General features: G+C 39.3%; 1 protein-coding gene across 1 annotated transcript in view; it reads right to left on the minus strand.

Annotated features, from left to right (window-relative positions):
* Positions 1-14,488, minus strand: part of PTEN (phosphatase and tensin homolog) — a 71,776-nt gene that overhangs the window by 32,788 nt on the left and 24,500 nt on the right. Inside the window, exon 2 of the mRNA XM_074232249.1 lies at positions 13,832-13,916. Within this exon, the coding sequence (XP_074088350.1) occupies positions 13,832-13,916 (85 nt within the window). The remainder of the gene's footprint in view (positions 1-13,831; positions 13,917-14,488) is intronic.

Raw genomic sequence — 14,488 nt, forward strand, 5'->3', positions numbered from 1 at the left:
TTCCATTTAAACTGTCTTAGGAAGATTCTGAAGATCCCTTGGCAGGGGAAGATGCCAGACACTGAGGTTCTTTCTCAAGCTACACTGCCTACTGTTCCAACATTATTACAAAGATGGCAACTATAATGGGCTGGGCATGGTGTTAGGATGACAAAAAAAACTACTTTATGGAGAACACCCACAGGGCAAGTGCTCACGTGGGGGTCAGAAAAAGCGATACCTAGACATCCTGAAGGTCTCATTAGAAATGACTGTACAGCATGGGACCCATCCAGCATGGCAGGCCCTCATCTGAGGAGGGGTTGCACTCTATGAAGAAGGTAGTATGGAAGTAGCTCAAAGGAAACATGACACCGTAAGTTTAGAGTACCCACCCCAGGGGTTCACACAGACTATTTATGCCCGACCTGTGGTAGAGCATTCTGAGCTCATATTGGTCTGATCATCCATAGTCAGGTACACTGTAATTTTTCTCAAATATAGTGATATACCATCCCCTCAGTCAAGTCATATATATATATTTGTGTGTGTGTGTGTGTGTGTGTGTGTGTGTGTGTGTGTGTGTGTGCGTGCGTTTTTTAAAAAAATGCTAAATCAATCTAAGGAAAACTTAGAACTTAGAGATATTCTGAGACCTTCTGCTGTTTGTAGCTTGGTGGTGCTGCAGTTGTTAAGAACTCTAAGGAAAACTGAGATAGATTTTTGTTAAAACAGCTAAGTTCTAAAAACTATGCTTATCACTAGTGGTCAAATTGTTCTTTAAATTTCTGCAAAATGTAAATAACTTTTACCTAGCTTTGTTTTACTATTTAAATCACTCCCTCCTCTAAAAATAAGCATATGGTTGCAATTTTGGTACAAAGGATACACTTCAAAAACTCAAGTTTGATTACCAAATCAAAATAATATATCATAATTCCATAAGGCACCTTGCAATATTATACACACATAGACATAAAAGCCTTTTAGACTCAACATTAACAATATTGCACATTGGTCATGGCAGGGCACCTTCAAATTCAATTCAAACATTTATTACAGAAAGACCCAATTTGTGTGACTGAGTCCCCAGGAATACAAAGACAAAAACCAAACTATTCTCTGACCTCAAGGTTTTATCCTACATTCAAACTGAAGGGAAGCAAGCTGCTCAACCTTGAAAACCCATGTATCTCCACTGGGGTCTGGGAGATTCTGATGATCTCCCTGTGGAAATACCATCTATTCCACAGTACTTCATATCTATAACCATCTTTTCTTCTAGGGTCAGTCTTCCAATTTTATAAATTTGGCAATTTCCCCAAGGGAATGATATATGACAAAATTTTTCCCTTTTTCCAGGTGGAAATTAAGAAAGGAAAAATAGGGCCATTAAGGTTATAGAGCTAATATCCCAAGTCCCTGGTTCAAACAAAATTGCTATGTACTCATCATGTATGACTAACAAAGGATAATAGAACATTAATTATTATTAATAATGTCAACTACCTTCCAGAAGAACTGAGGACACAAATACAAACAAGAAACAGTTTCTACTCCCAAGAAGTCTATACTCCAATGGAGGAAAACAACAGAGAAAGGGAGACACAATATAAAACAAGGTACATTTGCTAATAAAGTAGTACAGTCTCTCTAAAGTCAAAGTGCAATACAAGGGATATTTTCTTTGGTTTGGGAATCAATCATTCAATATTCAAGAATCAAAGTTGATTTTAAAGTTTTTTTTTACTTTTTCCTGAAACAGTAAATGTTTCTATAAAATATCTTGCCATTAATGGAATAAAAATATTCAACAGACTTAGAGGACAATCATCTATTTCTATATACTGTGCTTCTTCAAATAGAAATATGAAACTGAAATAAGTGGACTTTTTGTTGTTTTTGTGTTGATGTTGTTTTTTGTACCTCTCCTCTTTCCACTGAATCATATACCTGCCTCGAAATTCTCTTTTTCTCTTGTTCAGTCATGTCTGACTCCATTTGGATTTTCTTGGCAAAAATACAGGAGTGATTCTCATTTCTTTCTCTAGCTAATTCTAGAGAGAAAGGAAATGAGGCAAAGTGACTTGTCCAGGGTCACATAGCTAAGCAAGTGTCTGAGGCTGGATTTTAATTCATGAAAAGTCTTCCTGACTCCAGAATCCACTCTCTATCTAGTCACTTCACCTAATTGCCTTTTCTTCTTCCTATGTCAATGGGTATAGAAAGAGTCTTATAGTAGATATCTCATTTTCCTTATTAACCCAAATCTATAGGATTCCTCAATTTCTCCTTTTTTGCTCCAGTCAAAGTCTCTACTTGTGCCCTAATACTGTAGATCATTCTCTTTCTTCCTTCTACAATTGTATATCTACTGAATTTCTCTCAATTGTCTACAAACCTACCCAGGTTTCCCTACCCCATCCAAAATAAGCCTTGATTTAAATAAAGCAACCCTACATTTCACTTGATCATCCCCACAAGCTTTGTTTCTATATAACTCTCTCTTCCATAAACGAACTGCATTTCTTCACCTCTCTCTACTCTTAGCTCCTTTCTGATCCTTCACTAAATGGAAAATGTTCTTTCCAAGGTTACCCAAGATCACTTATCTTTATCTGCTCAATCTAAAGGCTCTCTCTCATTCCACCATTCAGTTGGATTTCTATAGTTATTTACACTGTTGGCCACATTGCTTCTCCAGAATACTTTCTCTTGGGATGGCTAGGTGGCTCAGTGGAAAGAGCACTGGCCCTGTAGTCAGGAGTACCTGAGTTCAAATCCAGCCTCAGACACTTAATAATGACCTAGTTGTGTGGCCTTGGGCAAGACACTTAACCCCATTGCCTTGCAAAAACATAAAAAAAAAAATTATTCTCAGAATACTCTCTTTCCCTGGGCCATTCTCCAAAATCACTATTCCTTTGGAAGTCTCCTTAGGTGGATCATCAGCCACAGGGAACATAAAACAATTCACAGAGAAAAGAAATACGAGATAATATGAGGAAATAATATTCCTCTTTGTAGCCATCTCTTCTGCACATCTACAACTGGTCCTTAAAACATGCCCAATATATTGAATTTAACATAAGTCATCATAATACTATATTTGGAACAGTGTAGTGAAAACCTAGTCAATTCTATCAGTGCAATACAAAACACCTCTCAGGCTAGTCTTTCACAAAAATAAATATTGGGCAAACTGTTACTGTCAAGAAATCAAATATGAAAAGAAAAAAAAAGAAATCGGGTACAAATCAGAGAAAAAAAGCCAGTGACATCTTTTTTAAATGGAGTAACTTTACTGGTGAAACTCAGAAGGGGCTCTTTAGAAGAGCAGCTCAGCCAAGAGCAGTCCCGGAGGACTCTCCCTCAAGGTGATGAAGACCTCAGGTAGGCTTGAAGAGCATTTGCTGTACTGAAGTTATTTAGCTGCTGCCTCTCTTTTCCTCACATTGCCCAAAAAAGGAAAAGGCATATCGAGTGCAATTCACTGATTACAAAAGCATTTTCTGATTCTCTCTTCTAGTTCACCTTTATTTTATTTTAGTCATGAATACTATGTCAGGGTGAACATGTGCAAAGGACGCCTTTAAGCACTAATGACTTCAAAAGACACTCAGCAAGGCTTCCTCATCACCTCATCCCAATCTGACACAAGTCCTAGGTCATATAAATCATCACTGCTGTTTTTCACTATTTGTTGATATGGCATATACCAAGCATGTAATTTGGGTAAGCAAAATTTTAAAATCCAATTCAATGTAGTCACCTGTCTACTTTAGTAGTAGGTTTCCAGTTAATAAGTTCAAATGAAACTGGTCAATGCTGAACCCTCACTCACTAAAATGGAGGGTGATCTATAGCAATTAAGGCAGGAAAAACATGGGAACGACAGAAAAATACAGCTGAATTGTTTAAGGAAATCATATTGACCAATGTAACGACAGTAACAACTAATGATAAGACAGAAAATTTGTTATCTGAAATCAAAATATTCCTACAAGGGCAAATGGGGCTGGGTGGCCTGCCTGGGGCCACATAGTGGGGTGATCTTTGAGTATCTGAGGCCAGATTTGGACCCGGGTGCTCCTGGCTCAAGGACCGATGCTCTGTCTGCCACCCAGCCACCCCTACTATTATTACTATTTTATTTTATTTTGGGTCTTTTTTTTTCTTCTTTTTGGTTTTTGCAGGGCAGTGGGGATCAGGTGTCTTGCATGTCACACGGCTGGGTGGGTGATTGTTGGTTCTATGGGGCTGGATGTGGGCTCGGGTGCTCATGGCTCCAGGGCTGGTGCTTTGTCCATTACGCCACCTGGCCATACCTACAATTATTACTATTATTTATTTTTAATTTTAATTTTTTTTTCTCCCCTTTACTTTATCACTCAAGCAAGTCTATATTCATGAGGGGGAGGGGGTATTTTGTTTAGTCTTAAACAAGAATATTTTATTAATGTAAAAAAAACATTTGTACAAAATGAGAATAAAAAAATAAAGAAAAATAAAAAAAATATTCCTGCAAACAACTCTGAAGGACTTAGAAATTCTGATCAAGCAAGGTTCAATCAGGACTCCAAGAATAAAGAAGAAGCATGGTATTGCCCATCTTCTAACAGAAAGTAAGGTCCAAGAGGCAATTAACATTATTTACATTTTCAGTCTTAGGAAGGGATTAATTTGTTTTGCTTGACTATGCTTTCTTTTCCTTTTTTTTTTTTAGATTTTCTAAGGCAATGGGGTTAAGTGGCTTGCCCAAGGCCAGTACTCTATCCACTGCACCACCTAGCCGCCCCTTCTTTTCCTTTTTTGAGGATAAACGTAGAGGAGGGAGAGAGAAGGGGAAGAGAGAAAGAGAGGGAATGAAGAGGAGTCATTCCAGTATATCTGTTCTAAAACACACCAAAGAAAATAGAAAGTCTGAAAGAAGCAAAAAGAAGTAGTATTCTACATTTTAAAAAATGTAAGCTGCACACAAGAGCTCTGTAACTTCATGTCATCCTTTCATTCTGACTATGAAAATGCTTCCTTTTGTTTATTTAGATTCAGAAGGGAGAGAAGGGATGGGAAAGGAAAAGGGGAAGGGAAGAGGTGGGGAGGAGAGGGGAGGGGAAAAGAGAGAAAGGAAGCTTCTTTCGGGCCAATACAGAAAATTGACTCAGCACAATGGACAGTTCCCCAATTGAGGCCAAAACAAAGACTTTGGGCATAGAAAAGAGGAAGGGGGGGGGGGGAGGAAGAATCATGGCATCACAGAGGTGGAAAGCAGCTCATCTCTCCTCTGGTGAGGTCATTTCTTCACAGTACAATTCACTAAAGTGAGGCAGGACTTCAAGCTGAAAAGGACTGAATTCAATCCAGCCTCAGACACCAATCAGCTTGTGTGACCCTGAGCAAGTCACATCCCCTCTTTCAGCATCATTTTCCTCATCTATAACGCAGGGATTAATTTATAAGCCCCCTACTTCCCAGGACATAGGGCAGTTAGCAGTGAATAGTGCACTGACTATATAGAGTTAGGAAGACTCATCTTACATTCAAATTAAGCCTCAGATTCAAAGTGTGTTCACCCCATGTGCCTCAGCTTCCTCATCTGTAAAATGAGCTGGAGAAGAAAATGGCCAAACCCCTCTGATGTCTTTGCCAAGAAAACCCCAAACGTTGGCCCTTCCAAGGACTGATCCATGAGCTATGAGATCACAGTTGTAAGGCACAATTCCCGGATCACAGAAACTACTTATACTGCTTGCCCCTCTTCTTTTTCCATCCTAAGAATCAGGAACCACCTGATATGTAAGAGGAAAGACTAGGTCCCTAATTTTTGTAAGTCTGCTTGCTCAGTGCTCAGTAACCAGGATCCTTCTCTGAATTCATAGTGAGATGCTGTATCTGATTTGCACATGTACAATTATTTGCTTTCTCAAGGACAGGAGAGGAAGGGAGGAAGGGAGGGAGGGAGGTAGAGGATTTGGAAGTCAGCATTTTTAAAATGCTAACAATTCTTTTCATGTGTAATTGGAAAAATTTTCCAATAAAATGTATCAAGTCAATCCAACTACTTCTATGTATGGAGTTCAAGTCCTTAACTATTGGATGGTTTTTAGACAGGGAAAACCAGGAGGACCACAAGATGCTGACACGTGGTCACTCTCTCCTAGGACAAGAATAATAAAACAGCTGATGACTAGAGAGCACTCACATGGCTTGCTTAGCTAAGCACTTTACAACTGTGATCTCATGGAGTCCCTAAGACATACAGGTAAGAAAACTGAGGCAAACAGGACAATGTCTTGTCCAGGATCAGAGACTCCAGGTCTGGTGCTCTACTCACTGCATCATCTCGCTGATAATGATGAATTTCCTTCGATCATGAGTAAAGATTTGACAAAATAGTAAAAAAAATCTGTCTTATGAAAAGATTTTATTTTCTTTGAACATCATTTTCTTTTCTTTTTTTCTGCAACACTCTTGGATTGAAGAGTCCAAATCCAAGTTCCAATCTGGTCAGCCTGCTAATTTCTGCCTTCCTTGGGGGAGGCAGAGCTGCAAAAGGATGGTGTTGCACTAGGTCCTGAGAATCAACATTCTACATTTTTAGAAGAGAAGCTTGATGATATGGCATGGTATAAAGTTTTTCTTACTATATTCGATGATTTTGTAACAAAAGGATGTGTTCAGCAATTTATTTTTTTTTCTGGTTTCCTTCAAGAAAAAGCCATTCAATTCAGCTCAAGTCTTCTTGAGTAGTTTACTATATAAACTTGAGATATTCTTCTAAATTCTCCCTTTAACAAAAATGTCTAAAGCCATACAGAGAAAAATTGATTTGAAGAGGAAAATGACAATGGGTCCAGGTTCCCCGCCCTTGCTCCAGAAAGGACAGAGGAGGTATATGACTTCCCAGAAATGACCAAAAAGATTCCCCTGGTCCAATTAAAATTTACTGCCCCTTGGGATGCCCCTTCTGCCAGAGAGAGTAGGATATGGTGATAGAGGAGGAACCACACCAAGTCCAGTCAAGTTTGGAATCATCTTGCTCCCATACACCAATCTCACTCGCTCAACTCAATCCCAGCTCCCTTTTTCTTCTTTCATATATTTCCTTGATATTCCCTAGATAGGAAGAGGTCGTTAAGCATTGCTTTAAATGGGCTCATGTAGGGTTGCAAGTTGCAAGGGAAAATGAGAAAATGAAGTGTGTCAACATTGTCCCTTTATCATATGCTCTACTTATGTCTGACTTTTGTTTTTTAAATTTAAAAAAAAAAACCAAATCTATCAGAAATAACAGCACACAAATATCTGAATCAACTGCAGCTAAATCTAAAGATAACAAATTCTTTGGAAATGCTACGTTTATAAATAATTTTTTCCTCATACTGTGGATAATCAACAAATCATTTCCATTCTTATAACTTTAAGGAATCTGTTATATCTCATTTAAAACAGAATGCAAATGTATTTTGTTGGGGCAATGATTAATCTCTAATAAAAATCTGAAGGTGCATCCCTATTTTCCAACAGGTTATAAATTTTACATTATACTTTTATATTTGGGGGTAAACAGTACCCCCCAATTCCCCCCCAAAATGCCAATCTCAAATAATAAAAAACAATCATGCCATTATCTATTCATAAACAAGTAGATAAAAATGCATGGCTGGACTGAAAAATATCTCAAGAAAAATGTTCACAACAGTATCCTTAATTGTTGATTATTAAAAAAAATATAAAATTAAACTGAATGGAGAAAAAGCCAACTTCAATTTAAACTGAAAATTTAAGTAGTTAATATTTAACAATACGATTCTGAAAATATTGGGGTTAGGGTTAGAGAATAGAGAAAAATCTATTTCAAATATAGGTACTATCTATCATACATCTTTGACCTTAACAATATTATGGATGTGACAGATCACAAGATAATCTAAGAGAGCTGGAAGGATCCTAGATTCAGTACACAGAACCCATCTAAGCCCCCAGGAACTACCCCTTTGAGGCAGAGGTGCCCATGTGAAACCAGCTCCTCCTGACCCTTCCCCATGCAGCCTGCCTCATGAAGGTGGGTTTCACTGATAGACCCACTGCTGGAGTCTCAAATCCAAATGTCACATCATTCACAGGCCTTGACAATGCCTAATAGTTGAGAGCTCCAAAATAAGTAAACTTAAAACTGCCTTTGGCTCTCAGACCTTGAATAAAGACAAAATTTCTTTTTAATAAACAAACCTGACAATTATTCTTCATGCAAAACTCTTTTCATTACTTGGCAAATCATCTGTTTTCTTCATCAGTCACAATAAATTCTCTCCCTGCTATCCTGAGTCTTTAATAAAATTATCCAATTATGAAATAGTTCGGCTTATTCCCCTCTTCAAAAACCTTCAACAACTCCACTGCAAGTTCAAGCTTCTCTTTGAGGACCTTTCTGCGATCTGAGCCTGACCTTGACTTTCTCCCTCTTCCAAATCCAAACTGCCTGCTTCTGCCAGGTCATCTGACTCTTTTGGCACAACTCAAGTGAGACTCAAAGACTTGGGCTTGTCTGAACTGTCCTGCTCCACTCTGCTCTGCTCTTAGCCACACTCACCCATCAGGACTGATCAAGCACCATGTTTTTCAATAAGAAGGCCTTTCCCAAACGCTGCTCTTCTTGTCTGAGCTATCTGCCTGCATTATTTAAATCAGCACTGATAACAGTACTGCTATTTTAAATATTATAAATGTTTCCATCTCATTCTTTCTCTTCCCCCACCTAGTAAGAGAATAAATTGAATTGTAAAGTATGTGAAACTGTACAAGTAAAACTGGGAATGAGGAAATCTGGATTCTCCTTCTCCTCTACTAGGAAATGCTCATGTGACCTTCTGGGTCTCAGCTTCCTCACCTGTTCAGGCACGTAACTGGTCTTGGCTTGGCAAGGCAGTGCTATATGATGATTGAGGGTCCTCCCAGCACTGGCTAGAATGCCAGTGTCACTGACTTACTTCCATGATTCTCTGGTCATGAATAACCCTTCTTTTATATATTCCACTGTGCTCTGGCCCTTCTCAGTTGCCCAATAAATAAGTTGGAAGTAAATTTAGACATTTTCTTTTGCTCCCTTTTGATACTTGTCCTATCTGATACCTTATCTAGCACCAATGGGCAACAATGAGATTACTGAGGAAGCAAACAATTAGCTTAACAAAAAAAAAAAATCTTGCACAAAAAAAGGTTATAATCAGCTCCTCCAAGAACCTGAGAGAAACATTCACTGCCAATGCTGCCGCCTCAACCTCTTCCTCTTCTCCTCTCACCAGGATTTCATGCCCACGGTTGGCAGCCTGCCTTAGCAGACTAAGACAATGGAGGGGCGGAAAAGGCAAGCAAACATATCTTTCTAAAGGGATATGGGAAAGCTTGCCTCCACATGCTGGGGGGAGGATTATAAGAACTGAGGGAAGAGGTCATCCCCAAGAACCATGGACAACATGCAAGGTGAATCCAAGCAAGAATCCTAAGCTAGAAAAGACCTTTTTTTACTTTCTTAGAATTTGGACTCTTGCATTAATAACAGATCATCAATATATAAGGTAATTACAAGAGCCCCGATTCCATCCCTCACATTTATGAGTTTGGTTTTACCAAGAGCTATTCAATTTCCCCTTCTAAATATCACTCCTTATCTATAAAACAGGGGTAAAAACCACCTATAGAGCTCACACCACAATTTTGGGAGGATCAAGAAATAGTGCAAGACACGACTACCATGTTGCTGACTTTATATAGATATTTGTCATTTATTACTCTTAGATTCCTTTAACTAAGGTTCTCCTTTATTGAATTTCAAATTATTCTGTATCAAGTACCCCCCAAATCCTAGGATCACAGAGTTTTTGTACTGGAAAGGCCTCCAGACCTGTAGTCCTACAGCATCACTTTCACTGATCCTGAGAGCAACCCGACCCCTCTCTCCTGGGCAAACTATAAAGCGGCAGTTATCAAATCTGCCTGGGAATGGTTAAGAAACAGTCATGCACCAGTGGATTAGGCTAGGGACAAAAGAAACAGTAGTAAATGACTACTACAATAATCTATTGCTTGACAAACTCAGACATTAACTTTTGGATAAGAACTTGCTATTTTACAAAACCCAGAAAGAGTCCCATATCTCACAGCCCAAACCAAAATAAGGTCAAAATGGGTCGAATATTTACACATTAAAAAGGGACACACACCATAGATCAATTAACAGATCAAAAAAGTACTATCGGATTTGTGGAAAGGGAAGAAATTTATAACCAAACAAGAAACAGAGGACATTAAAACTGGCAATGGGAGATTTTGACTATATTAAATTTAGAAGTTTCTGCTCAAGAAGAGGATGGCGGGCAAAAACATGAAACTGGGACCAGGGCTATAGATTTGAGAGGCAATCCCAAAGCTGTGTGGCAGTACTAGTTCTTGGGAGATGCTCACACACAAGAGGCCAAAAGGAAGAGAAAACAGGAGGAAAAGGAAAAGGCACTGGGTGCTAGACACTGTACCAAGCGGTTTTTTCATATCTATTAATTCATTTCATTCTCAAAAGAACCCTGAGGCAAATGCTGTCATTATCCCCTTTTACAGTAGAAGAAACTGAGGCAAACAGCAGTTCCTTGATGGCTCAAGGTGACATTCTGACTCCAGACTTGGCTTTCTCTGTCCCGCAGAACAGTGTCTGGCACATGGTGGTTCTATAGAAACACTTATGAAAAGAATCAAAAAGAAATCCATGTCAAGGGAGGAAAAAGAAGAAAGTTATCACAGACCTGCAGAGTACTGGCAACCAGGCCCCAGGAAGACTACAAATCACTAAGAAGAAGCAAATATCCAAACCACCTTGAGATTCCACCTGTCCCCCCTCCCCCCCAGTCAACTGCTAACTATGATGTGAATGTAATGGGCTCTAAGAACCAACGTGATGAACCCAGGGAAACCTAGAAAGATTCAAACTAATCTGAAGTGAATTAAGTAGGGAAGACTAGACACTCTGCTGAGTGATAAGTGATATTTCATTTGATCTAACCCTTGAGGTCAGTGACTATTATTATTCTCATTTTACAGGTGGGCAAACTGAGGCAAAGTGAGGTTAAGTGACTTGCTCAGGGTCACAAAGCTAGTAAGAATATGAGGCTGAAGTTGAATTCGGGTCCAGTGATCTCTCCACTGTGTCAATAAGCTGCCTCAGCATCAATATACAATACACGACAACAACCATGTACACAGAAAGAACCACCACAAAATAAGTGAACAAAATGTTGCAAAGTTATAATAACCTCTGCTTGGTCCCTTCACAGAGATATGAACAGACCCCAGCCCCCCCATCACTCCTTTGCAGAGGTGAGACTCCATAAGTGCATGTGATAGCTGACTTCAGATATCCGCTGATTTATTCTTTCTTTTTAGAAAGTAGGGGTATTATTGCATCCCAGGATAAGAAATATGGGGAAAACGTAAAGGATCTAAAAATGAAAGCTAACAATAAAAACACATTTCTGAAAAGGATAAAAACCAATCTAGAAAGACAAATGATGCACACAGTTCATGGAGATGGAGCAGTGAATACCAGTTAATGTTCAGAGAAACTACTGAAGGTCCAACCTTACCAAGTCTGACACAGGAATGCGACAAGGATCATTTGAATGGAACTGTTTCCTGTAGGAGAAGTCATAGGTCTCAGAAATGGAAGGAGTGGGGGCGGCTAGGTGGCGTAGTGGATAAAGCACCGGCCTTGGAGTCAGGAGGACCTGGGTTCAAATCTGGTCTCAGACACTTAATAATGACCTAGCTGTGTGGCCTTGGGCAAGCCACTTAACCCCATTTGCCTTGCAAAAAAAACCCTAAAAAAAAAAAGAAATGGAAGGATTATGAGAGAGAAGCTAGGACGAGGCTAGCTCAACCCCCTCACTCTACAAATGAGGAAACTGCGGCTCTATGAATTAAAGTAACTTGTCTAAGTTGGTGAGTGTCAGCACTGAAATTCAAACTTAGTTTCTTCTCTGTTTGGAGAAGGAGTGGGAGGAGGTTCTTTAGAGGTCTTTTCTGAGGGGAGTTGGAAAACAGAAATGGGGTACGTGGCAGGGAGATAAAATTGGGAAGGTTAATTAATAGAGGAGAAGAAAAAAGATAAAGAGTCAATGAAGAACTCCAAGGTTGGCTGAACAAAAACACCAGATGTTGTACAGGTTGTTCTGCCCAGGAAAGGGAGTGTAACATAAGGAAAAGGTCCGGCTTGTACCTAGTAGGGTTGTGGAACCAAAATGCTCTGATGTTACAAAAGGCAGGCCCAGCCCCCAGCCCCCCCCCCCCCCCAGGCTCTAAAGGTCTGGGAAGCAGCTCCTAAAAACAGACAACATCCTATGACATACACATATAGCCAATGACCTTAACACTGGTTCTTTTACAAATTTTCCTGTCCTCACACCAGGATGTAACAAATGTTTCATTCTAAAACTATATAAAAATCCTTACTGTTTTACTGAAACAGTATCAAATGAAAAGTTATAACTGTTCTTTTCATAAAAACTAAGTATTCAAAGAAACCTAAAATAAAACCAACATAGCAGATGACAACTAGAAAGACAATAATTTATCCAGGAATGTGTTTACATGATGACTCTGAACTACTGAAACTAAAATGAGATTAGAATATTTACAAAACCATCCAGTAGATATCACATGTATGTATCAAAAAATCATTCATCTTGGGACATTCTATCCACATTCAAGCGCCCAAGGTTGTTATTAAGGATTCTCCTATCCTTCCAGAAGGATCCTGAGTCTGACAGACTAACCAGTTTGTCTCAAACTCTACCAAACTCCTTTTCTGGTTTCTAACCTACCCTCAGGAAAGCTACCCCAGATGGCCTTGGTCTCAGGTGACACTCACTCACAGTGCTGCCTCCTCCTCTTCTCTGAACTTTCAGGCTAGGCTCTTTCTGGTTCTTTGACCTTACTGAAGACTTGTCTTTTCTGTGATTTCTTTTGTGGGGGTCCATCACTTCCATGAAACCCCTAACTTTGAGTATTAGGCTCAGTCCTCATCATTGAAGGATCTATGACCATCTCTATGAAGAGATCTCTTAAGTCTGTATTTCCAGTCCCAAGTTCTAGAGCTCCAGCGTCCCATCACGGGATGTCCCAGAGAGATCAACTAGAAATTTATATTGGGGAAAAGCTCATGACATTTTCTCCCAACCTACCTCTCTTCAAACAGAATGTCACCATTTTGATTAGGATATCATTATCATCATCGTCATCCTTCTATGAACAAGATTCACAACCTCCCAAGCTGACAAATCTGATTGCCACCTCCACACCTCTCACCTACCAACCCTTCTATTCCTCACCCTATCTCTGATACTGTCACCAAGTCTTCTCCTTGGTCTCCTTACCCTTCAATTCATCCTACATTCAGTGCTTGAAGTGATTTTCCTCAAGTTTAGTTCCTACCATGCCATTCCCACACTCAAACGCCACTGGTTCCCAACCAGTTCTAGAATCCAATATAAACTCATTTTGTATTTTAAGTTCTTTAAAACCTGGCTCCATCGAGTCTTTCTGTACACTTATTTCAAGTGGACCATACCTCAGCGTGACTGATTTGTGTAAGAATTTTGCATTTTAAGTCCCACGGTGGCTTGAATTCCTCTGCTAAAGGGGACTGTTTTCAAATATTTTGGAAAAGATGACATCACATTTAAGTCCCAAAACAAAAGTTCTCAATTACCACAAGTGTAAAATAGACACGTGCAAGCAAAACATTTTTGCAGCCTGGATGAAAATCATATTCCACGTAAAACCCAAGAATAGAAAAGAATCTTACCTGACTACATCATCGATGTTGTTCCTGTAAACACCTTCAAGTCTTTCTGCAGGAAAGCCCATAGCGATGATGTTTGGATAAATATCTGGGCAGTTTAAGGTTAGGGAAATTTGAAAGACAGATGTGTGCTTGATCCTAAGATACTAGCTCTACTAGTCAACAACATTTTAGTCAAGGCTGTCAGAAGGGGAGAAAGTTCACTCTTAAAAAGCCAAGTCAACATTCTGAGATTAGTTTTGGCATGAAAACAAATTCTACAAAGTCTAGTCAATCAAGAGCAGTATACGTAAACTACACACACACACACACACACACACACAGAGTTCATATATACTGAAATCAAAAACATAAATGAATCATGGACAAGTGGTTAAAATGATTAAGAAACTTCTTTCTTGTGAACCCCCCCCCCCCCATCTTTTAATAGTAGAAAGCCATCCCTGGCTTAATAAGCAGTGGAGATCGGGTTTTTTACACACTCCTTTCTATCCCAGCTGATCTTCCAGTCCTGGAGTTCCATTAACAGTCAAGAGAATAGGGGGTCAGTATTTTTTTGCCCTCACACATACCATTTAGGTAGCATAACATAAAGCACTTTGTAAACTATAAGGCAGCACAGTTATGTCTGCAATTATTATTGCTCCATGTTTCATGTCA

The sequence above is a fragment of the Macrotis lagotis genome, chromosome 4, assembly GCF_037893015.1.
Source record: "Macrotis lagotis isolate mMagLag1 chromosome 4, bilby.v1.9.chrom.fasta, whole genome shotgun sequence".
Lineage (NCBI taxonomy): Eukaryota > Metazoa > Chordata > Mammalia > Peramelemorphia > Peramelidae > Macrotis > Macrotis lagotis.